General features: G+C 42.3%; 1 protein-coding gene across 1 annotated transcript in view; it reads left to right on the forward strand.

Annotated features, from left to right (window-relative positions):
* Positions 1-24,209, forward strand: part of LOC145405302 (tRNA (uracil-5-)-methyltransferase homolog B-like) — a 74,850-nt gene extending 50,641 nt beyond the window's left edge. The window contains exons 8-10 of the mRNA XM_080276722.1: positions 3,959-4,101; positions 22,695-22,773; positions 23,971-24,209. Coding sequence (XP_080132848.1) covers positions 3,959-4,101; positions 22,695-22,773; positions 23,971-24,209 — 461 coding nt within the window. The remainder of the gene's footprint in view (positions 1-3,958; positions 4,102-22,694; positions 22,774-23,970) is intronic.
* Positions 24,210-24,751: the final 542 nt, after the last annotated feature.

The raw sequence follows: 24,751 nt of genomic DNA on the forward strand, positions 1-24,751 counted from the left end.
CAGCCCAGCACATCAGCCACGGTGGAGTCACTGCTCGACGTGAGTTTGCGTCTATCTTCCGAGTCATCTGCAGCGGGTACGCCATCGCCCCAACCCAGCAACACACCCCTAGGTCACCTGCCAGCGACACTCTCAGACTCTGACAATGATTAAACGGCAAGAACTTCTCCACTAGACCACACGGGAATTTAGTGTTGTGCAGTGAAAGAAAAACAGTGCATACAGTATTGTAAAGAAAGTAGAAATTTGAGTGAAAAGACAAAATTTTTGGACTAAATTTAGTGTAAATAAACTTGTGATTTGTTTTGAAATTGGTTTTATGAATGGAAAGACTTAAAGTGCAGAGTGCAACACTTATTAAGTTACAATGGAACATAAAACAAGAGTGCGCAGTGTGAAGAGAATGGACTTCTGAGTGCGAATGACTGAGTTCAGTGCAAGACTTCATGATCAGTGTACTGCAAGTGCTTCAGGAAATCCTTCTTACTGTTAGAGTCTGAGAGGAGGCGGTTATTCATCGAGATGGCCATGGACTTGCTGTAAGTAGGCAGGATGTTTCATACTGTACTGTACTGTATTTTCCATACTATACTTACCTGAAACACCTCATTTCACTCTTTTATGTCCCTTATTGGTGTGAATATGTAGTGTCATAGATGCTATGCATGTGCAGTAGGGAGGTGTTTTTCTGAGTTAGGCTAGGTTAGGGTCCTTAACTACCAGTCCAGGAGCCAGGGACTTGTAAGTACCCTGAATGTTTACTATTGTATGAACCTACCTCAAAAACCTCATTTTATGCTTCTTTTATATTTATTTCAGTCTTTTATGTCCCTTATTGATGTGATTTGGGTCTTAAATAGGTGCTATGCATATCCAGTGGGAGTTGTATAGGTGTTTTTCTGAGTTAGGGTCCATAAGTACAAGTCCAGGAGGTTGGTGCCCACTATCTGGACAGGACCACTTTCCGGACATGCCTATGGCTCTATTACGTCGGATAGTGGACGGATTACTGTACATGGAGTAATAACAGTGAATGTGAAAGCTTCGTTTTCTATGCCAGTTTACTGAACGAGAAAGTGAATGCCTGGCGTGAAAATAAACTACTGTTACTGAAGAAAACTTATGGATAAATACTGTATATATAAATACGTGTAATAAAGTACTAGGAATATAAAGTGTGAGTGCTTATAAATAATAAATGACAGAATACCAGCGGGGAACAAGCGCGGGTGGAAAGCTCGTATGGGCTTGTAATTTACATTGCTTTCACAGTTTTTTTTTTTTTAGTATGGATTCCAAACTACTTGAAATCCATAGAATGGTGTTTCTAGTGATAACATTAGGCAGTGGTAATCATATTACGGGGTGTCGGGAAGTGTAAAGTGGAGACTTCGTTACCCAACTTCAGAAGTCTCCACAAGTCCTACGGTAGTTGACGAAAGCTTAACAAACATCCCAGGAGAAAGCTGAAGGTATGTGCCATATGCATATATAATTATAATATTCTAAGACTAATAACTGATTTTTGGCAAATATTTTTAAAAAAACAGTTAGAGGGCGATTATCCCTGTGGGATGGGCACGGACCGCTTCCAACATCCCCGCGGTTAAGGGATTAATGAGACAGAAAGCCTTTGACTCCACCTTGTTGAGAAGAGTTGTGTGTGGGGAGCCTCCCCACACATGAGAGTTGTACTCTATGCAGGGGTGAATAAAACCCGTGTATAAAGTCAACATCCGTGCAAGGGTAAAGAAGGCACGGAGTTGGCTTAGCACACCTAATCTTTTGGAAGCAGTTTTGATAAGAAAGGTAATATGATCTTTCCAAGATAAATCCTGAGAGAATGAAACCCCAGGTGTTGTTTAAAGATGATGGAGGATTGAGTTGAATATTGTTAAAGATTAGAGGATACTCTCGCATGAGATTTTGTGAGGTTGAAAGTTGTAAGAACAAGTGTTTGATGCATTAAAAACAAGATTACTTTTACCCCAATCAGAGATATGAGCAAAGTCAGACATTAGATATGCAATAGCCTTATCCCTGTTTGTTGAAGTAACTGCTGAGTTGGACACTGTGGAAAGCGAATGGAGAGGTGAAGGGTGGAGTCATCAGAGTATAAGTGGATAGGGTTAGATGTACAGCTTTAGAAGGGCAGTGACAAATAAAAGGAAGAGAGTTGATGATGGGACAGAACTCTGGGGAACATCACTATTGATAGCTCTAGGAGAAGAATGGTGCCTGTATACAACAGCAGCTATAGAATGACCAGAAAGGAAGCTAGAAATGAAGGCACAGATAGAAGGACAGAAGCCGTAAGAGGGCTGTTTAGAAATTAAAGATTTATACCAGACTCAGTCGAAAGCCTTTGAGATGTCAAGTGCAGTGGCAAAGCTTTTGCCCAAGTCCCGAAAGGAGAATGACCAGGAGTCTGAAAGGTAGGTTAGAAGATCGATAATGGAGTGTCCCTGGTGGAACCCATACTGAAGATTTGAAAGAAAGGTGTGATAGGAAAGGTGCTTTAAAACTTTTTTTCTGGCAAGAATAGACTTAAAAATTTTTGAAATAAGGATGTTAAAGCAATTGGGTGGGAATGGTTACCCTTCTTTGGGACAGGCTGAATGAGAGCAAACTTCCAGCAAGAAGGAAAGGTACAAGTTGATAGACAAAGGTGAAAGAGTGTACCTAGCCCTTAAATACCAACCATTGGTGGGAGGCATCCGGCGCCCATGACATCATTACAGTTACGTAGGGAAGCAGATGTCCAAGTTGCCTGTGAGCTCCAGTACCTTCATCCAGTAGGCAGTTGTGGAGGAGGATGTTATGCCCATCCTGCTCAGACTGCTAATTTCTGCTGTAGGGGGTCAGTTGGATGTGTGACACCCATGGTTGGTTTAACACAGATTCATTAACCCTACAGGAAACAGAGTAGCTGGGGGATGGTCAACCCTTCGGAAGTGGCCCAAAGAACTCATAGGAGGATGTGGGAGGAGTTTAGAAGACATTGTGCAATTATGTTTTTTGTTTAGTAATTTGGCTGGATCATCATCATCATCATCATCATCATCATCATCATCATCATCATCATCATCACCACCTGGACCTCCTTTCCCACCCAAGGGCAGGGTGAGGAGCAGCAACGTCCAGACGGCCTAAGTTTGCCCAGTCCATTGGGCCATGCTTCCATTCAGTGTAACTTGTAAAAGAAAAATTGTTTTTAGACATTTTTGTCAGTACTTGATTTACATAAGAAATTAATCTTATTTTCAGTTTCCTATAATGAAAATATCAAGTACAAAGATAGTTGTTCCCATATATAAGTCTGTTTGAATATAGGTTTCTATTTAGTTTCTATTTGCAGTTTTTCAATATCGAATGTGAGCCACCCATGGTTAGTGTTGGTATGACAAAAACATAAGGTTAGTGTTGAAGGGCTAGGCAGGGTGTAAGCACAGAAGCACAATTCTTGAGGACAACAGGAGGGACCCCATCAGGCCCTTATGCCTTGTTAGTACTGAGGTCAGTGTTGGCAGATACTAAATCAGTTGAAGAGATTTTGATGTCAGTCATGAGGAAGTCAGAGGGGGGAAGAGTTGCTATAACCAAGTGTGTGATAACCAAGGGATCACTGTATTATTAATATTAGTTTGTATTATAATCATTATTATTATAATTTTTATTATTATTATTATTATTATTATTATTATTTTGTGTTATCATTATTATTATAATTATTATTATTATTATCATCATCATCAATATTTTTGTTGTTATTGTTGTAATTATTATGACTGGTCAGACTTTGGTTAGTTTGTCTTTGTCAACTTTTTTTTTTTTTTTTTTTTTTTTTTTACTCTGCCTTACCTCACCCCATCCTAGGGTGGAATAATTGGTCAGAAGTACAATGATTATGATCAGTGACAATGGTAATAATCATGATATTTTACTTTGTCTTCCTCAGGGTCCATTAGTATAACCATGGCCCTCCATGTGCGAGAGACGGTTGGGATTGAGATGGTGTCAGGTGCAGTGGAGGATGCCCGCAGGAATGCCGTGCTCAACTCACGCACAAACACACAATTTTTTTCCGGAAAGGCAGAGAAGGTTTTGTATATTCAGGGTTGCCAGTTTTTTATATATACTATATATATATATATATACAGTACCCTCGTGTCCAACATGTGTTAGTCAAGCACGATTCAGGTCCAGCACGGAGAGCAAATAATTAGTATTATTTAATACAATTTAATTACTGCAACACGAATGTGTTAGCATAACACGCACAGAGCTCCGAGAAGTGGGCGAAATCCGCAGAGTTCAACTCTAGCACACTCACCCCCGGTCCAACACGGTCATACTGGACATTCCCATGATGATGATAGCCAATGAAAACTTCTGATCAAGTAGCCTTCCCCGCCCGCTATCGTGATGTGATCGTGATCCCGCCCAATTAAAAACGCTTCTGATGTCACGTGATGTTTTGTTTAAATTTCTCCTGCCACAGCGCCACTCAGTCGCATAATTGCATTGGAAGGTGCTTTTTTCTTGCTGCATTTTCTGCCCTTGTTACTGCATTTTACCATGCTCACGATGCCTAGGAAACCTTCTGAGAACCCCAAGAAGTGTCGGCACCTCCCTCAGGGCACCAAACTAGAAAGCATCGAGAGGAAGAAGAAAGGGGAGAGGAAAGTTGACATTGCTAAGGCCTACGACATGAATGAAGCCAACGTGAGGATCATAATAAAAAACCAAGACAGGATCCTGGCAGCCGAAGGCTATCACACGGCACTTCATACCAGGTTTGCCGAGGATACGATGGTAAATTGGAACGGTAACGTGGTAAAATTGCCGACGATACCACGGGCATTTGGAATTCATCTGGATGGATTCCTGCCGAGGATACGACGGGCAAAACAGTGTGACCAAAACCCAGGCGACTCGACAGAGAATGTATCGTACTACAGCATTGAACATTTAGCCTGACACTGAATACATATTAATATTTTAGAATAAATATCAATCGTTTTGAAACCCTTCTCATCGGCGTGTGTACAAGTTTATAAACAAAGTTGCTTCTTATTCTCTACCGAGTCAGCGACAGCGATCACTTTCCACAGTCACGAGACGGGGCTCTGGCAACAGTGTGAGAAGCATGCTGTTTGCCGAGGATTACATAGTGCTAGGACAGGCAGAAGCAGGACCTTCCATGGCTGTGGACGAAGATAGTGATTCTGTGTGTGATTTCGAAGGATTTATGAGGGAGGTTGAGGAGGAGCAACAGCCATTACCCGCTAGTGACGCCAGCAGCCATCCTCTGGGGACCCAGTAGGACTACCTACGGCCTTGGATACCACCTTGCATTCCCAGCAAGCCCACCAACACTATCCTAAAAGGTGAGTTATCATTCATAGCACAGTACCATTTATTATAATTACAGTAGTACCGATATATGTATAGGTATATGGTAGGTATTTAGGGTGACTTTTCCGAGGGTTGCTGACATGATACATTTTTCCCCATAAGCTCTGTTGTTAGTCCAACACGTTTTTGGTCCAACACGTGACCCATGCATGACAATATTACCGTGTTGGACACGAGGGTACTGTATATACTGTATATATATATATATATATATACTGTATATATTTATATTTATTGTATATATATATATATATATATATATATATATATATATATATATATACACCCATATACAATATATATATATATATATATATATATATATACATATACTGTATATATATACAGGTAAGCCCTTAATTCACGCGAGGGTTAGGCTCCCAGACCCTTCGTGTATGTGGTAAATTCGCGTATATGTTCTGCCCTTGTGTGCACATAATTACGCATGTCTATACGTATATTACATCTGAATAATACTGTTTATGCACTACATACACCTTATAAACCAGCATAAAGTATTAAAAACAACAAAAATGTAAGAAATTTAACTGAAACCTGACAAGCACGGGCGTAGGTGGAGACACTTCAGCAGCCTGGTGCACTAGTCCTCACTGCCTCCCGTATGCTACATTCTGCCTTCTTTATTGTATGAACAGTTGACTCATTCACCCCAAACATGTGGTTACAAGACAGTTCACAGGCGTAGGTGGAGACACTTCTACACAGTCTGGTGCACTGGCCCTCACTGTCTCTCGTATGCTACGTTCTCCTTCTTTATTGTATGAACAGTTGACTCACGCCAAACATACGGTTCTGAGACAATTCACCATCAAGTCAATTCACCGTCAAAACATGGACAATTCCCCGTCATTCTATTAAATATACTTATTATTGATTAATTAATACTTTAATAACTAATTTTCAGGGGGATTTTATAACTCATATAAGTAAAAAACTAGTGTACTGTACTTGCTAAATAAACTGGTATGTAAATAAATGACGGGGAATCGTCCTGACGGAGAATTGTCGGCGACATTCCTCCCTGAAGTTTGTCCAACACTTTAACTTTCTCTGTCAGCAACATCACTTTACAAGTCAGTTTTGGTGTGTTACCACATGCATCACTAGCACTACGCTTATGCCCCATGTTGACAGACAAGGCAGGCAATTACTGGAAGGCAGAAAAATAAGCCACAAATAACGATTTGCAAGTCTTGCATGGTTCGACTGTCTGATTCAAACTGACTATGTGGTGCGTGGTAGACCGACCTCCCAGGCTCCCACACACACATACACACACACACATACATATATGTGTGCACACGGGCAGCAGGTAGGCATTTTTTATATTTTATTTATTTCTCTTGTATATTGAAATTACTTATTTGAATACTATAATTTTGTTTTAACTATTGTACGAAAAATTCGTGGATAACCGAAATCGTGTGAAAAAAGTTCGCGTGAATTAAGGGATAACCTGTATATATAAATATACTGTATATATATATCTATATCTGTATATATATATATATATATATATATATAGATAGATAGATAGATATATAGATATATATATAGATATATATATACAGTAGAACCTCTCTCATTCGGACTATATGGGGGGAAGGGTTGTCCGAATTAGCAGATTGTCCGGACCATCAGGGTAATCTCCATTTCATACCAAAAACTCTCTACATATGGTATGTTTGTTAATTATTAACATATGTTGCATATGTCAACCCTACATAACTGCAAAAGATGAAAGGATACTAAAATAACCAAACTAATCATGTACGATAGTTTTGTATTGCATAATTTACAGGTAAGGCCATGATAAGAAACTAGCCTACATTTTAAATTGTAGTAAGTGACTAAGGCCCGTGCAGGCAAAAAAATAACTTAATTAGTTAACTGTAATATTCGGAATAAAAATAAAACTTATGTAAGCAAAAAATACATTGTCATCTTTGGCATACTGATAACGCCCATATGGGCAAGAAGCTAGTGTTTGATGTACAAGTAAAGCACATTTAAGTACAAAAAATAAATCACTAAACACTGCAGAATATTCTGACCCATTTTTGTGTAAGCAAACTCCTCCTTTTAACACCTTTATTCATTGCAGAAGCTACACTTGCATTAAGGGGCATGGTAAGGATTAACTTTTGAAATACAGTGTAAAAATATTAGTGGTTGGTGAACTAGTTGATGGAACGAATGCTAGCATGTGTTTAAACAGGCGCCCATGTTGAGACCTAGCGTGATCCAAGGTTAAACGAATGATGATCGCTTTCCGCGCCAATACTGAAAATGACTTTAGAATTACTTTCAACATATTTTTGGAGCTTATTATTTTTAAATTTTGTCCGAATTAACAGAAGTCCGGATTAAAGGGGTCCGGACCAAAGAGGTTCTACTGTATTTATATGTACATATTGTTGTAGAGAAAGTATGAGAGATATTATCAGTCCTAGTGAGTGATGAACAGAATGGCTTTAGAAGTGGCAGAGGATGTGTGAATCAAATATTTGCAGTGAGACAGAGAGTGGAGAAGGCTTGTGAGAAGGACCATAAGGTGTTTATGGCATTTATCGATCAGGAAAAAGCATATGACAAAGTGGACAGAGAAGGATTGTGGAAAGTTTTGCGCATGTACAATGTAGATGGTAAGCTGTTAGGTAACGTCAAGAGTTTTTATGATGGTAGTGAAGCATGTGTAAGGGTTAATGGGCATCTAAGTGAAGGGTTCACGATCGGTCTGGACGTGCAACACGGTTGTGTGATGTCCCCTTGGTTGTTCAATATGTATATGGATGGGGTGATGAAAGAAGTAAAAACACTAGTAGTGGAGAGATTGATGGCATTGGTAATGAATGGTAGTGGATGGACTATCTCAAATTTGTTGTATGCTGGTGATGCAGTACTGCTTGGAAGTACCGGACAAAAGAACTCTGTAGGCTAGTGCAGGGTTTTGCTGATGTGTGTGAGCGTCATACCTTGAGAGTAAATGTAGAGAAGAGTAAAGTGATGGTTATTGAGAGAGAAGGTGACTCCCAGTGCAATGTTACAGTGAATGGAGAGAGACTGGAATTGGTGAGAGAGTTCAGATACCTGGGTACAGTGATAGTAAATAGAGGAAAATGTGCAAAAGAAGTTGAAAGTAGAGTGACACAAGGAAGGAAAGCAGCAGGTGCAATGGCCTTGATAAGACAGAGGCTTGAGTGTTGCAGCTGCATGAGGCCTACATGAAGGAGTGTTAGCGCATACTTTAACATGGATGTGAGACTATGTGGCTTGAAAATGTAAAGTAAAGAGTAAGAGTGGTGGAGATGGGACTGCTGAGGAATGCACTTGGAGTACAGAGGGTGGGTAGGATACAAAGTAATGTGATTCGTGAAAAATGTGGAGTGAAGACACCAGAATTGAAGATAGTGTACTGAGATGGTATGGTCATGTGGAGGGAATGGATAACAATAGAGTGGTGAAAAAGGTATATCTAAGTGAATTTGAAGGAGGGAGGAGGCAAGGTAGGCCAATGAGAAGGTGGAGAGATATGGTGGATGAGTGTGTGAAGAAGAGAGGTTTGGAAGTTGGTGAGGTTAGGGAACTGACAAGAGATCGAGCTGGCTGGATGAGTGTTGTGGGGAGAAGTGCATGATCAGGGATTGGCACCCCTTTTTAACATGGCAGCATCTGGATTGACTCAATCGGATATGGTCATGTGAAGCTACAGAACATGGTGAATGTTTTTGGTGTATCCAATAGAGCCAGGATTCTGGGGGCCTGAATGATGAGTGAATGGAAGCGTGGCTGATTGAATTGGGCAAATTGGCTTTCTGGACATTGCTACTCCTCACCCTGCCCTGGAGTGGAAAAGGAGGTCCGGATGATGATGATATATATTTATATATAGGTGGGGACGCTCGTAATCCACACACTTGATGTAGTGCTGCTTTGGGTGTCTGCCCTTTCCTCTCTTCCTCTTCTGTCTTTCTTTCCTTCACTCTTTCCTCTTCCTTCTGCCTACGAGTGACTTAATACTCCCTCTTCTGTATATCTTTCCGTTAGTCTTTCCTCTTCCTTCTGTCTGTGGGTGACTCTACACTGAGTGACAAGCTAAATGGTTTCCTGTACACCGGGAAATCGTTTACCGTGCTGGGTGGTAACCATATAACCAAATTATGATGCCTGGTGGTTTAGTGAGTAATTAAGATGCTCCAATTGGATTGAGCCTGCGTAGGTTTATATCCTAGGGATGGTTGGGGTTTATTGATCGTATAATGCCACTCAGGGATGAGCGAGGCTGGTCATTCTCATCTTAAATGTCAGGCTTAACTGGCCTTGTCCCAGGCTCCTACACTCCTTATGGGGCAACACTGGATTAGATGGGGAATGAAGGAATATACGTTCGTTCATTCGTTTTTGAAGGCTCCTACATGCTTGCATGCGTTGGCCTTGGTCACTTAATGGCAGCTGTCCATGCCGCTTGAGCTCTGGCAGCATCCCTATTCAGTCCTTTATCCCTGAGGTCACACTTAATGACCTCATCTCAGGTCTTTTTCAGTCTACCTCTCACAACCCAACTCCTAACATTAACACTTCCCACTTTCTGCATCCAGTTATCTTCCCTCATCCTCTCCACTTGACCAAACCATCTCAATCTACCTCTCCTTATCACAACACCAGTACACTCCAATCTCATCCTATCCCTCAACTCTTCCTTCATAAATCTAGCCCCCCCCCCCCAGGCCTTAATCTCAGGGACACACTGCACATCCACCTAATCATTGTCATTTCTGTACATTTGAGTCTGAAAAAATCCTCTTCTTTTACTCCCCAAGTCTCACTACCATACAGCATTACACTCCCAACACATGCTGCATACAAAGATCCATTCACATGAAGGGAGAGCCCTCACAGAGTTAGGAGAGGCAAAACAGCTCCCTGAACTTCTTCCAACCACTCCTTACTTTAGCCACAGACCTAACTCCAGCCCCACCTTCAGCACATAACATGTCTTCAAGTAACAAAACTTCCACACACTCAAGAGACTCTCCAGCAAGTTCAATCCTTTCACAAATCACACTCTCCACCCACTCTCCCTAACACACACACACACACACACACACACACACACACACACACACACACACACACACACACACACACACACACACATGCACGCACGCACGCACACAAAGGTACCACCGAAAAGTTCCAGTAATTTGAACAGAAGGAGCCAACTGTTTGCAGTTTTGTCTTTTGCCACTAGGAGGAGTCAGCAGTATCCCTTGTTCGTCAGTGTGGCCCTGGCCGTGTCTGTGAGTGAACGTATTGTTAAGCTACACTTACTATTGTAACGTGGTGTGTAGGTGGTTTGGTTGTTTTACAATGGTGAACCAGTGGCGCAGTGATGTCAAGTCGATGTTGATCGTTTTCTTCGATATCCAAGGGATTGTTCACAATAAATTCATCCCATCCAGTCAGTCTGTCATCGGAAAGTTTTACTGCGAAGTTTTGCAGTGTCTGAGGGAGAACTATCTATCTATCTATCTATCTATAGCCCGACGGCCTAATCCCGTAAAGGGTGGCCTCAGACAAAACGCCTCCAAGTCGCTCTGTCACCCACCATTTGACTACCCTCCCCCCAACTCACCCCCCCCTCCCTCATATACCTCTCAACTCCATCCCTCCACCTCATCCTCGGTCTACCCCTCCCTCTCCCTCCCTCCACCACACCTACATACACCCTCCTAGTCAGTCTTTCATTCTCCATTCTCTCCACATGTCCAAACCACCTCAGTGTATTTCTCCTAATCTTCTCAACCACATCTACATCTACCCCACAACGCTCCTTCACTTCTTCATTCGTCAACCTGTCCCTCCACGTCACTCCAAATGCTCCTCTCAAGTAACTCATTTCCACTGCTCTCACTCTTGATTTGTTCCCCTCTTGCAAGGTCCACGCCTCGCTTCCATACGTCAGGGTAGGGATCACAATACTATCATGCAGTGACTTCTTAACTTCCATACTCGCCTCCCTATTTCTCATCACTGCTTTCAGTGTACCAACAACCTTCCTTCCCTGCTGCACCCTTTCACACACTTCATCCCCCGAAGTTCCATCCTTACTTATCACACTACCCAAGTACTTGAATGCACTCACATTGTCCATATCCACACCATCCAACCTCACTGCACACTCTGTGACTTCATTCCTCTCAAACGCCATAACTTTACTTTTGTTTACATTAACTTTCAGATTCCTCCTCCTACACACTGTCCCAAATTCATTCACCAAACCTTGCAACTCCCATTCATCTTCACTCAACAATACTGTATCATCAGCAAACAGCAACACCGGAAGCTTCCAAATCTCACCCTCATTCATTAGGGCCAGCCCCACATTCACTGCCCTACCTTGCACCTCTTTTACAACCCCACCCATGTATATATTAAACAGCCATGGAGACATCACACAACCCTGTTTCAGTCCCACACTGAGATCAAAGAAGTCACTCAGCTCACCATCCACTCGCACCGTAGCCCTAGCTTTAAACGTCCAGAACAGTGGAAGAACAAGGAAGCATCATGACAATGCCCCCACCCACACATCAGTTGTTGTCCAGCAATTCCTGGCTTCCATTAACATGGTAGTCAATCCCCATCCATCCTATTCTCATGACCTTGCCCCCTGCAACTTTTTTCTGTTTCCCAAGCTGAAATTACGACTGAAAGAACGTCGATTTTACTTGATTGAGGAGATCCAGACAGAATCACAGGAGGTGCTCAAGACAACCACACCTGAAGCCTTCCAAGGATGCATGGACTCGTGGAAAAAATGCTGGGACCACTGTATTCATGCCCAAGGGGCCTACTTCAAAGGCACCTCTGAGAACTTGGAGGAAAGGTACCTTATTTTCCTACAATATTCAAATTACTGGAATTTTGGGTAGCACCTCGTGTGTGTGTATATATATATATATATATATATATATATATATTTGTGGTAGGTGGGGGGCATTCACCATCCACTCACTCAGTGTAGTGCTGCTCTCGAGTGTCTGCCCTGTCCCCTCCTCCATCCTTCTTTCCTTCCATCTTCTGTCTTTCTTTCCTTCATTCTTTCCTCGTCCTTCTGCCTACGGGTGAGTTTACACTCCCTCTTCTGTCTTTCATTCCTTCATTCTTTCCTCTTGCTTCTGCCTGTGGGTGACTCTACACTGAGTGACAAGCCAAATGGTTTCCTGTACACCAGGAAACCATTTACTACGCTGGGTGGTAACCACATAACCAAATTTTGGCACCTGGTGGTTTAGTGGGTAATTATTGTGCTCCAATCGGATTGAGCCAGTGAAGGTTTATATCCAAGGGATGGTTGGGGTTTATTGCTCACGTAATGCCACTCAGGGATGAGTGAGGTTGGTCACTCTCATCTTAAATGTCAGGACCAACTGCCTAGCCCCAGGCTCCTATGCTCCTCATGGGGCAACGTAGGATTGGATGATGGATATATATATATACAGTAATCTTCCCAATATCATAATTATGTAATACAGCTAAAGGCATGTCCAGGAAGTGGGATCGTCTGGATACTGGGACCCTGCTTCCTGGACTGGTCATTATGAACTCTAACCCAGCCTAACTCAAGAAAACACCTACATAACTCCCTACTGGACATGCATAGCACCTATTCAAGGCCCTATTCACACAAATAAAGGACAGAAAACATGAAATAAATGAAAAGGAACCAGAGAATGAGGATTTAGAGGTGAGTATGGAAAATATTCAGCAGCGTACAGGGTACTTACAACACGTCCGTGGCTGTTATGAAGATTAACCCACCTTCTCTAAAGGCTCTCTCAGTGGTGAAAATGCTCTTGAAGCACGTTCATTAATACAGTGTTGTGCTGCACTTAACCCGTCATGTGCTAGCTATTTTTAGCCCTATGGGTCGTCCCAGTGCCGGCCATTTTTCGACCCTTTTTTTTTTTTTTTTTTTTTTTTTTTTTTTTTTTTTTTTTTTGTGCTAAAATGATAGATTTTGATGTGGAAACAATGAATTTCACCATTAAAATGCTCATCAAGGCTCAGAAATGGGTTTTATTGAGTCCTACATACTCGTATACAGGTATAGCCGGTCTCTCACGCTCATCATGTAGGGAAGAGAAAGTCGTTTTCTGTGTAAGGTATACTCAGGTATTTATGTTTGGGAAGGTGTAGCAATGTTCAGTACACTTTTCTGATTACTTATTACTTCAACATCTTTCACAGTTTGTTTGTCTTTCTCACTGTGAATGCATTATCTTACACTTACTTGAAGATGAGTACAACCTCACTTCATTACGTACAGTCCTGGCACTTACAAGAAGGTATTTACAACTTGACTTCACTATATAGTCCTTACACTTACAAGAAAATATTTACAACTTACACTTACATGAAAATATTTACAAAATGCCTTCACTATGTACAGCACTGGGTGAGGCACACAGGCAGAGTGAGGCAGGGTGAGCGTGAGGGGGGGGAGAAAGTGTGTGTATGGCCTTGACAGCCTGGGGGATAGTAGAGGAACAGTTACCATACATGCCTGCCAATTTTTACCTGCGAATCTTGAAAAATGCGGTCATGGTGAATTTTTTTATTTTAAACCATTTTAAAATGGCACTGGCACTGGCTGTGGAATTATGTCAGACCATTTTAAAATGGCACTGGCATGCGGTGGGTTATTCCTTTTGCACTGTGAGTTATAATTGTTTAACATTGCACATTCTGTTCTTACTTGCGCCGTGCCAGTTTCAGCCGCCAGTTTGCACTCTGCATTTAATCCTTTGCACTTTAAAATCTAATTTCTTAACACTGCACAACACTGTAAATTCCCATGTGATCTAGTGGCAAGGTATTGCAGTTTATTCACTGTTTAATAACAAAAACGAGCACGTTCGGCATCCATTGTGGTGAGCATCTAGCCTAGATGGTCGTTAGGCGGTAACTGGGGAGGCCCGGGAGGGGAGGAAGAAAGGGGCTGTGCGTAAACACAGCTGTTCAGTGCTGCGCGCTTAGTTCAAATTATGGGTGAAAGTGAATTCGGATTTTTTTTTTTTTTTTTTTTTTTTTTTTTTTTTTTTTTTTTTTTTTGTAGCCCAAAATCTCCGGGTATCGGGGTGTCCATTTACGGGGCGTCCAGATACTAGAGAGCTTACTGTATAATATATATACAGTAATCCCTGTAATAACCGGATACCCAATTCCTGGAAACCTCAATTTCCGGTCATTTTGGGCCTGGGCCTTTGGAACCCAAAAATGGCACAAAAACGAAAAAAATCCTAAAAAAACCCAAATTTTTTTCCCACCTGTAATTTGAAATTGGCACGCAGTGCCTAAAAGCTGTCTTTACGCATGGCCGTCGGCCCCCTGTTGTTCCTCCCCCCTCCCCAGTTACTGCCTAACTACCATTGTGAGTAGATGCTCATCGCATGTGCTCATTTTTATGGATAAATAGTGGTTAAACTGCAGTACCTCGCCACTAGACCACATGGGAATTTATAGTGTTGTGCAGTGTTAAGAAATTAGAACTCAGAGTGCAAAGGATTAAGTGTGGAGTGCAAACTGGCAGTTGAAACCGGTGTGGTGCAATTAAGAACAGAATGTACAGTGATAAACAATTATAACTCACAGTGCAAAGAATTAAATGCAGCACAACACTGGATTACTGTATGTGCTTCAAGAGCATTTTCACCGCTGCCAGAGCCTTAGAGGAGGCAGCCACAGACATGCTGTAAGTACCCTGTACACTGCTAAATATTTTCCATACTCACTTCTAATTCCTCATTCTCTGGTTCGTTTTCATTTATTTCATGCTTTATGTCCCTTATTGGTGTGACTAGGGTCTTAAATAGGTGTTATGCATGTCTGGTAGGAAGTTAAGTACAGTAGGCGTTTTTCTGAGTTAGGTTGGGTTAGGGTCCTTAAGTACCAGTCCAGGAGGCAGAGGCCCAATATCCAGACGGGCTCAATTTCCGAACATGCCTTTAGCTCTATTATGTCAGATATTTGGAAGATTACTGTGTATATATATATATATATATATGTATATATAAGTAATCCCTCCAGTATCCGATGTAATAGAGCCAAAGGCATGTCCGGATAGTGATCCTGTCCGGATATTGGGCCCCAGCCTTCTGGACTTGTACTTATGGACCCTAACTCAGAAAAACACCTATACAACCCCCTCTGGACATGCATTGCACCTATTTAAGACCCAGATCACACCAATAAGGGACATAAAAGACTGAAATAAATTGAAAAGAACCATAAAATGAGGTTTTAGAGGTGAGTTTATACAATATTATACATTCTGGGTACTTACAACAAGTCCCTGGCTCCTGGACTGGTTTGAACCGCCAGTTTGCAGTCCACAGTTAATCCTTTGCACTCTATATTCTAATTTCTTATCACTGCACAACACTGTAAATTCTCGTGTGTTCTAGTGGTGAGGTATTGCAGTTTATTCACTGTTTATGCACAAAAACGAGCACCTGTGGCTTGCATTGCTATAAGCATCTGCTCTCGATTGGAGTTAGGCTGTGACAGTTGATGATGGCGGGGTAACAGAGTTGCCAGATTGCAATGGCCACATTACCAAACTCCTCAATTTTCATTACCATTTTTAACTTTCATTACCAAATTTGTAAAGCAAGCATCTATTCTTCACTGATTATATACACAAGTGGAAATACATGTAATCACTCTTCTGATAATTAACAGCATGTTGATTATTATCACGCTATATAGGCTTCCAAATTAATCAGAGAGAGCAAGCAATCCACCATCTCCATCCTGTGTATCCTCATACGTGTGAAAAATCCGTTTGGTATTGTATTATTCTGATTCATTACCAAACGAATTTTTCATTACCAAATTGGCCCACATTTGGTAATGAAAAATACCGAATGGCAACCCTGACAGGGGAGGGGGGAGGAGGGAGGAAGGAAGGGGTGAAGGGACCATGGTGTAACAGCTGTTCGTCACCACGCGGCAATTTCAGTTTACGGGTGGGAAAAAAGTCAGATTTTAAAAAAAATTTTTGTGGTCTTTGGCCCATTTTAGGAATATTGGATCCCAGGACGAAAACGTCTGGTTATTGGGGATGTCCAGAAAATGGGCGTCCGGATATTACAGGGATTACTATATACTGTATATATATATATATATATATATATATATATATATATATATATATATATGTATATATATACATATGTATATACAGTACCCTCGCGTCCAACACGGTAATATTGTCATGCACAGGTCCCGTGTTGGACCAAAAACGTGTTGGACAAACAACAGAGCTTATGAGGAAAAATGAATTATGTCAGCAACTGCAAAAAACTTAGTCAAGGAGTGAAGAATAAAAATGGTATCTTACTAGTGGAGAAGGAAGAAAAAATGAGCACATGAAAAGAATACTTTAAGGAATTGTTGAACAGAGAGAAATGAAAGTAATGTGAGTATAAATGGCTGGGGAATGTTTGGGAGACAGAGGGATGTGAGAAGAGATGAAGAAACCAGTAGGATGGAAGTTGTGGAAGCAATGAAGAAACTCAAAATGGGGAAAGCCCCAGGAATTGATGGAGTGTGTGGTGAAATGCTGAAGCATGTGAGAGAGATAGTAGTAGAATGGATGTGGAAGATGTACTGACTGGCCTGGGAGGAAGGTTGAGTCCCGGAGGATTGGAAGTCAGGTATAAATATTCCCCTGTACAATGGAAAAAAGGAAAAAGAAGTGTGTGGTAATCATACGGGGATTTGTCTTCTTTGTGTAATAGGAAAAGTATATGGTAGGATACATATTGACAGAGTTGGGGAAATAACAGAGGAATCAGTTGGAGAAGAACAGGGAGGTTTTAGGAAGGGAAGAGGCTGTGTACATCAGATATTCATTCTCAGATTTTTAGTGGAAAAGTTTCTAGAAAAGGGAAAGAAGTAGTATGCAGCCTTCATGGATTTGGAGAAAGCATATGACAGGGTGGATAGACAAGGACTGTGGAAAGTATTAAGACTATATGGATTAGATGGGAAGTTGTTGAATACTGTGAAGAGTACGTATGAGGGTGCTAAGGCTGCAGTGCGTGTGGATAGTGAACTGAGCGAATTTTTCTATTTGAAGATTGGATTGAAACAAGGATGTGTCATGGTATGTGAAGACGAAGGGGAGCTGCAATGCTTGGTGGATGAGTTTGGGAGAGTGTTTAAGAAACGGAATCTAAAGATGAATGTAGGGAAGAGTAAAGTTTTGGTCGTCGAGAGAGGTGAAGTCAGTGAATGTACAGTGAGGTTGAATGATGAGGAATTGGAAAATGTGAGTACGTTTAAGTACTTGGGTAGTGTGATAAGTAAGGATGGAAATTTGGAGGGTGAAGTGCTTGAAAGGGTACAACAAGGAAGAAAGGTTGCTGGTTCCTTGAAGGCAGTGATAAGAAACAGGGAAGTGAGCATGGAAGTGAAAAAGTTATTACATGACAGTATTGTGATACCAGCTCTAACACATGGCAGTTAAGCTTGGACCAATATGGAGGGACACAAGTCAAGAGTGAGAGCAGTGGAAATGAGTTTTTTGAGAGGAGCCTGTTGAGTCACATGGAGAGACAGACTGAGAAATGAGGATGTGAAGAAGCGTTGTGGTGTGGATGTGGATGTGATAGGAAGCAGTAGGAGAAATACACTGAGGTGGTTTGGCCACATGGAGAGGATGGAGAGTGAGAGGCTGACGAGGAGAGAGTATGTGAGCGAGGTGGAAGGGGAGAGAGGGAGGGGAAGGCCAAGGATGAAATGGAGGGATGGAATGGAGAGGTATATGAGAGAGGGTGGTGTGAACTGGGAGCAGGGCAGTGAAATGGCGGGGGACAGGGTGACATGCAAGCGCTTTGGTTGTGGCCACCTCGTATAAGGGATGAAGGCAGCTGGCAATAGATAAATAGATAGGTGTGTCATGTCGCTATGGTTGTTCAATCTGTATATGGATGGGGTTATAAAAGTGATACAGGGTAGGGCAGTGGATGTTGGAGTGGCCTTAATGAGAGAGAGCAGTGTTTGGAAACTCCCTGTACTGTTGTTTGCAGATGATACTGTGTTGTTAAGTGAAGATGGAGGAGAGCTGCAAGGCTTGGTGGATGAGTTTGGAAGAGTGTGTAAGAAAAGGAATCTAAAAATGAATGTAGGGAAGAGTAAAGTTATGGTCTTCGAGAGAAGTGAAGTCAGTCAGTGTACAGTGAGGCTGGATGAGGAGGAAGTGGAAAATGTGAGTGCGTTCAAGTACTTGGGTAGTGTGATGAGTAAGGATGGAAGTTTGGGGGGTGAAGTGCTTGAAAAGGTATAACAAGGAAGAAAGGTTGCTGGTTCCACAAAAGCAGTGATAAGAAACAGGGAATTGAGCAGGGACGTAAAAGTTACTATATGACAGTACTGTATTGTGATACCAACTCTGACGTATGGTAGTGAAGCATGGACCTTGTTGGAGGGACAGAAGTCAAGAGTGAGAACAGTGGAAATGAGTTATTTGAGAGGAGCCTGTGGAGTCACATGGAGAGACAGACTGACAAATGAGGATGTGAAGGAGCATTGTGGTGTGGCTGTGATAGGAAGCTTTAGGAGAAACACATTGAGGTGCTGTGGCCATGTGGAGTGGATGAAGAGTGAAAGACTGGCGAGGAGAGTGTATGTGAGTGAGGTGTGGGGGGGGAGAGGGAGGAGGAGGCCAAGGATGAGATGGAGGGATGGGGTGGAGAGGTATATGAGAGAGGGGGGTGTGAGCTGGGAGCAGGGCAGTGAAATGACAGGGGACAGGGCAACATGGAGATGATTTGTTTGTGGCCACCCTTTATGGAATTAAGGTGTCTGGCAATAGATAGATAGACCTTTAAAATCAGATGCATTTGTGAACAGTTAAAGTCAACCATACTTAAAGCACTTATAAACTAAGTTATGTTGGAGAGGAACACTTTCAAGTGGTGGCACCGATATAATTGTGTGGATCAGCTGCTTGCTCATGCACATGTCCCTTAACTACAGTAGACCCATGCTATAAAGGATGGATTGGGGGGAAGCCTGATCCGATAAAGTCAGTGCTTTGTTATATCCGATGGTTCCATTCCTGAAGTAGGATTTCAAGAAAATGTTGGAAGATAAATGAGTAAAATAAATTATCTAGTACTGTAAAGGAAAACTATTCCCATTTTAATGTTGGAAGATAAATGAGCAAAATAAATTATCTAGTACTGTAAAGGAAAACTATTCCCATTTTACACTCATTTGACTCATAATTTCTCATCCTATCACACCGCTTCTTCATGACTGTAGTCGTGGCGCACGACTCAGAGGTTGTTATTATCATGCCCTGGCAACCTACCATTGAACAGTGCATCTCATTACGTGTATAACATAAGACGTATGTGATTCGTGTATAATATGTTTGTGTATAATATTATTTGTGTATAATATATTCATTCATAATAATATGATTCATGTACAGTATAATACGATACGAAATCGGACGCACTTTTGAGTGGTAGGCTGCCAGGGTATGATATTGACAACCTCAGAGTCGTGCAGAGCGACTATAGTACAACATTACTATACTATAGTCTTATTACAACTCGATAGTCTTGATGGGAAGAGGGCAATTTCAGACCAGATTGGAGTAAAAAAAAAAAAAAAAGTAGGAAACATATTATGCACTGTACCTGTATAGATGGATGTAAACTGCTTCCATTCCCACTCTTCTTGTATGCTGCAGACTGAGTTAACTGTCATTCATCTTTACTGTCAGCAAGGATGGTTTCTCGTGGCTCTGGTGTCACATCTGGTATAGAGAGTCCTGAGGTGCTGGGAGCAGGGTTCTTGGTGGCTGTAGTGCTGAATTCTGAGGGCTTGAGGAGGATGGTTGAGAATGTTGATGCCACAGACACAGTGAATCTTGGCAGCAGGAGAGAGCACAGGCTTGAAAAGGTGAAAGATCTTTGCCTGGATCTTCATTGGCTGCTGCTGCCACATTAACTCCAGCCTGATAAGCCACATGACCTCATCATGTTGAGCCAGAGACCATCCAACTTTATCATGGCCAGGATTTTGTCTGCAGCATCATTGGCTACAGGCAGACAGTCCTCATCCTCTTCTTTGTCTTCCTCTTTTGCTGGTTTCTTGTCTTGTCATAGTTCAGCCACAATCTCCTCTTCTGTCTGATGATGGTAGCAAGACACACCAGCATCCTCATCCACCCACTCTTGTAGCTCCTTCTCAGCAGGAGCACCCTGCCCTGCAGCTGCCAGCATTTCTGCCATCCCCAGTGGCTTAAACCCCTCAATATCATGCAGTGGTGCTGGAGTCTTGGGGGTTCTGAGAAGTTTGCACCATCCATCCGTGAGTGTGGCAAGAGACCCTTTCTTCCATTCTTCTGCCCAGATGAATTTCCTGAATTTGTGCAGGGTTTTCTTGCCTGTGATGTCCTCATAACAAGCCTGGTACATCCCATCCTCAGTCAGTGAGGCACTGGTGCAGGTAGAAGTTTCTGTAGTGCCTCTTTGCACTGTAACTCCTTAGTCCATAGGCTGGGTTAGGGCAGTGATGTTGGCTGGCAGGAACAAGGCATTGAGTCTTCCATCCTTGTCGTGGAGTTTGGCAGAGGAGGGATGGGCTAGTGCAGTGTCCAACAGCAACACTGCCTTCATATCATCAGGACTGATGCCATGCCTTTTTTTTTGTTGCTGCCTTATGGAAGGGTCAGACCTGTGGTGGAACCACTTATGAATGATGTCCTGGGTAAACCAGGCAGGCATGTTACCATGGTAAACCACAGGAAACTTGGCCATGATGTCCTTCAAAGAGTTGGGTTGCTTGCTCTTACCTACTGTGATTGGCTGTAGATGATGCGAGCCATCAACATTGGCACAGACCAGAATGGAGAGACACTCCTTCATTGTTTTATATTATGGAGTGCTGTTAGTATCTTTGGAAACCTGGGTATTTTGAGGGAGATCATGCCAGAAGAGCCCAGTCTCATCTGCATTGTAAATTCGAAACTCACTCAGGCTCTCTTTCTCCATCAGCTTCAGAAAATGCTGGACAAACAGCTCCACAGCATCGACATCAGTGCTGAGCATCTCTTGAGTTATGACCATGTTAATGGCATGGCTCCTGCTGAACCTCAGCAGCGAGTCATCACTACACTTGAAATCTCTAATTCCAAGGTAGATAGCATGCCTTTGTGCTGCGTGTTGGATGTCCAGGCCACACAAATGGACACCCTCAATGCACTCTTGGATGTACCACTCATATACTGCTGTGTTGAGTTTCTCATTGGGCAGCTTCCTGGTCCTGAACACATCCTACCCATTCCTCCCATCTATTTTCTTCATTACCTCCTTTGTTTTGTCTTTTGTCGTCAGGATATTATGGAGGGTCGACCTCATAAGGCCATTCTTGCGTTTGAGACCGCCTTTGCTTGTGCCTCTTTCATGCACCTCGGTCACTTCCATCTTCTCCACAATGGTTATAATCCTCCTCTTTGCATTTTCAGTAGAGGAGATGCTATGATATACCTTATGAGAAACAGTTTTTCACAGTCACTATGGGAAACACTTGCCATTCTTGAGAGACACGAGATCCACAGCTGGTGATGCTGGTGCAATGAAAGAAACAAGACTGAGGCCAACCATGTGTGGTACAGTGTGTCCACAGACTCCGATCCCAGCCAGGCTGACTGGAAGTAGCCCACCAACAGCCCAACTTGCCACCACATCCCAACTCTGCCTCCCCAACTTAGCTCCGGTGTGTGGGAAAAACCTCCACCAATGTTGGTAACTGCATTGTGAGTCATCTCATGCATGGGGAGCAAATGATAGATCTGACAGGCCTGTAATTCACCCCATGTAACAGATAGTAGATAATATACATTACAGGTGAAAAAGTATCCAGTGGGCCCAGAGCCCTCTGGAAGGTCCATATGATTTCTCTTATTTACTGCATGGTATCTGGTATGTCTGATGGTTTGTCCAAGGCCCATCGAAGTGTCTGTTAAATCCAGTATCCTGACTAACAAGGTTCACTAAAGCAAGGGTCTGCTGTACTCCTCAGTCCCCCGAAAAGAAGATGGTGGACTGCAGATGACAGGCAGTTTAAGCCTGCAGTCCACTTGGTTCATTATTCTAATGAGCCTGGGGCTGCAACCACTATTGCTACTAATGTTGTATTCCTGTGTTGACTACTTTGTCTGTTTTCAGATTTTACCACAGTTAGCTTGTGAGTTGAGTGACTGCTCGGATGTTGTGGCTGTTGTTAACCCCGGCAGAAGTGGACTACGTTAGTATCATTGTTTTTCGAGTTCTTTGCATTTACATGTATTCATTCACTTAAATATGGTAGAGATATTCAGCCTTCTCCAGTATAATTGATTCCCATTTTATTTTATTTTATACATTTTTTTTCCCCTGTGTATTCAGGCCAACATGATAGAGATATTTGTCCTTTTTGCAGTTTACTTCCTGTAAGACAGATCTGCAGCTCAACATCCCTTCTGTTGCACCTCCTAGTAACTGGCACCAAATTTTAGTGCTGTTATCGTGTTACAGCTCAGCATTCAAATGGAGAGAGAACAATTTTATGTGTAATTAAAGTGAACAGAATATAGTTGTACAGTTCTAGTGTAACATTCCTAGTCCTGGTGTACCCCACGGTGGCTGAGTGGTTAGAATCGCTGACTGCTAAGCTGCCGGCCTGTTAGCACCAGGGTTCAAATCCTGGTGTGGACAGCTGGGGTCACTTGACTTGGTGTCCATCCACCCTTTGTGGATTGGTAGGTAAAATGAGTACCAAGGGTAACACCTAAGGGGAGGTAACTGTGGTGACCTGGATGATGCAGTGGCCTTGTATCCCAGGTTATTGGGTGAATACTCTGCTACAGGCTCAAAGGCTTATGTTATGGAGATGAGCACCACAGCTAAGCGCCTCATGGCATATGCTCCCTTTCCATTTCAGTTAGTCTTTCTGAGGCTGAATAAAATCATTTGCAATTAACAAGAAAAATTTTAAAGTATCTCATGCAACTGAAGGGAGTTATGGAGAATGAGAACACAAGAAGAGTGGCGTTTAAGAACATACTGTTCTTTTTGCTCCTATTCAGTCGCCAGATCCAGATGTCAGCCACACTTTTTCATAATGATTTTTGATATATTTACTTCAGTATTTATGTACCAAACAAGCTATTCATGCATTATTTACTGTGACTATTTAAAAAAAAAAAAAAAAAGTTACTAATATGTGGAAGGCTACACCTGTCAGGTGGAATAGGAATTCTAGGGTCTTGAATGGTGATGGAATGAGCGTATGACCTTATTGTCTTGGGCATGCTGCTGAGTTCTCCCTCTTTCATTTTTTTTCGCTCTCTGTGGATCCTACCTTGACCCATCTTTGGGTGGGCAAGGATGTCAGCATGATGATGATGATGATGGTGATGATAATGATAATGTTGATGACTAATTCCTCCTTTCCTGTTGCCAGATCCTCAGGTCATTCACACCATCCGTCAGTGCCACGCGATTACCAAGCTCATCTACATTAGTTGTAACCCTGAGGGATTCGCTATGGAGAATTTCGTCAAACTGGGATCCACCCAGGGCAAGGCTACACAGAAGGACAAATCCGTTCCCTTCCTGCCAAGGTACGCGGTGCCAGTTGACATGTTTCCTCACACCGACCACACTGAGTTGGTGATGCTGTTTGAGCGTGCTGATTCCTGATTGTCGACTTATTATTGTATGCTGCCATATTTTGACACTGCGTAGGTTTAGTCCCCAAGATGTGACTGGAGCTTTTTTGACTACCTTATGACATCAAGGGGAATTGGCCCTGCCATCTGCTGGACTACAGTTGCCCGGCTTTGAGCCCCTGTGCCTCTAAAGGGTAAAAAGGAAAGGGATCTTGGCTGTTACCATATTTTCTTTTGATTTGTTAAATCTCAAGATGGCAGTCACTTAAGGCATGGCTGCCCAGAGGAGCAGATCCATTCTGTACTTGCCACACTTACTTGATTCAGTTTGGGTGTGGGTATTCTTGACCACAGACATCAAGATAAGGCTTGTGCCACAGCAACAACAACAGTATGACTGATTACTGTATGTTATCTTAATTTCAGTGATGAAGAATGTCAGTTCAAGATGAGTTTAATTTGATTTTAACATTATCTAAAAAGCAACTCAATAAAGTTTTGCTCTGACTTCAGTCATAACTTTGCAGATAGTTATATCATAGGGTTGTCACTTGTGCTTTCCTTGAGTTGATT

Source organism: Coenobita brevimanus, chromosome 66, assembly GCF_032717465.1.
Source record: "Coenobita brevimanus isolate Jiangsu-jjx chromosome 66, ASM3271746v2, whole genome shotgun sequence".
Classification (NCBI taxonomy): Eukaryota; Metazoa; Arthropoda; class Malacostraca; order Decapoda; family Coenobitidae; genus Coenobita; species Coenobita brevimanus.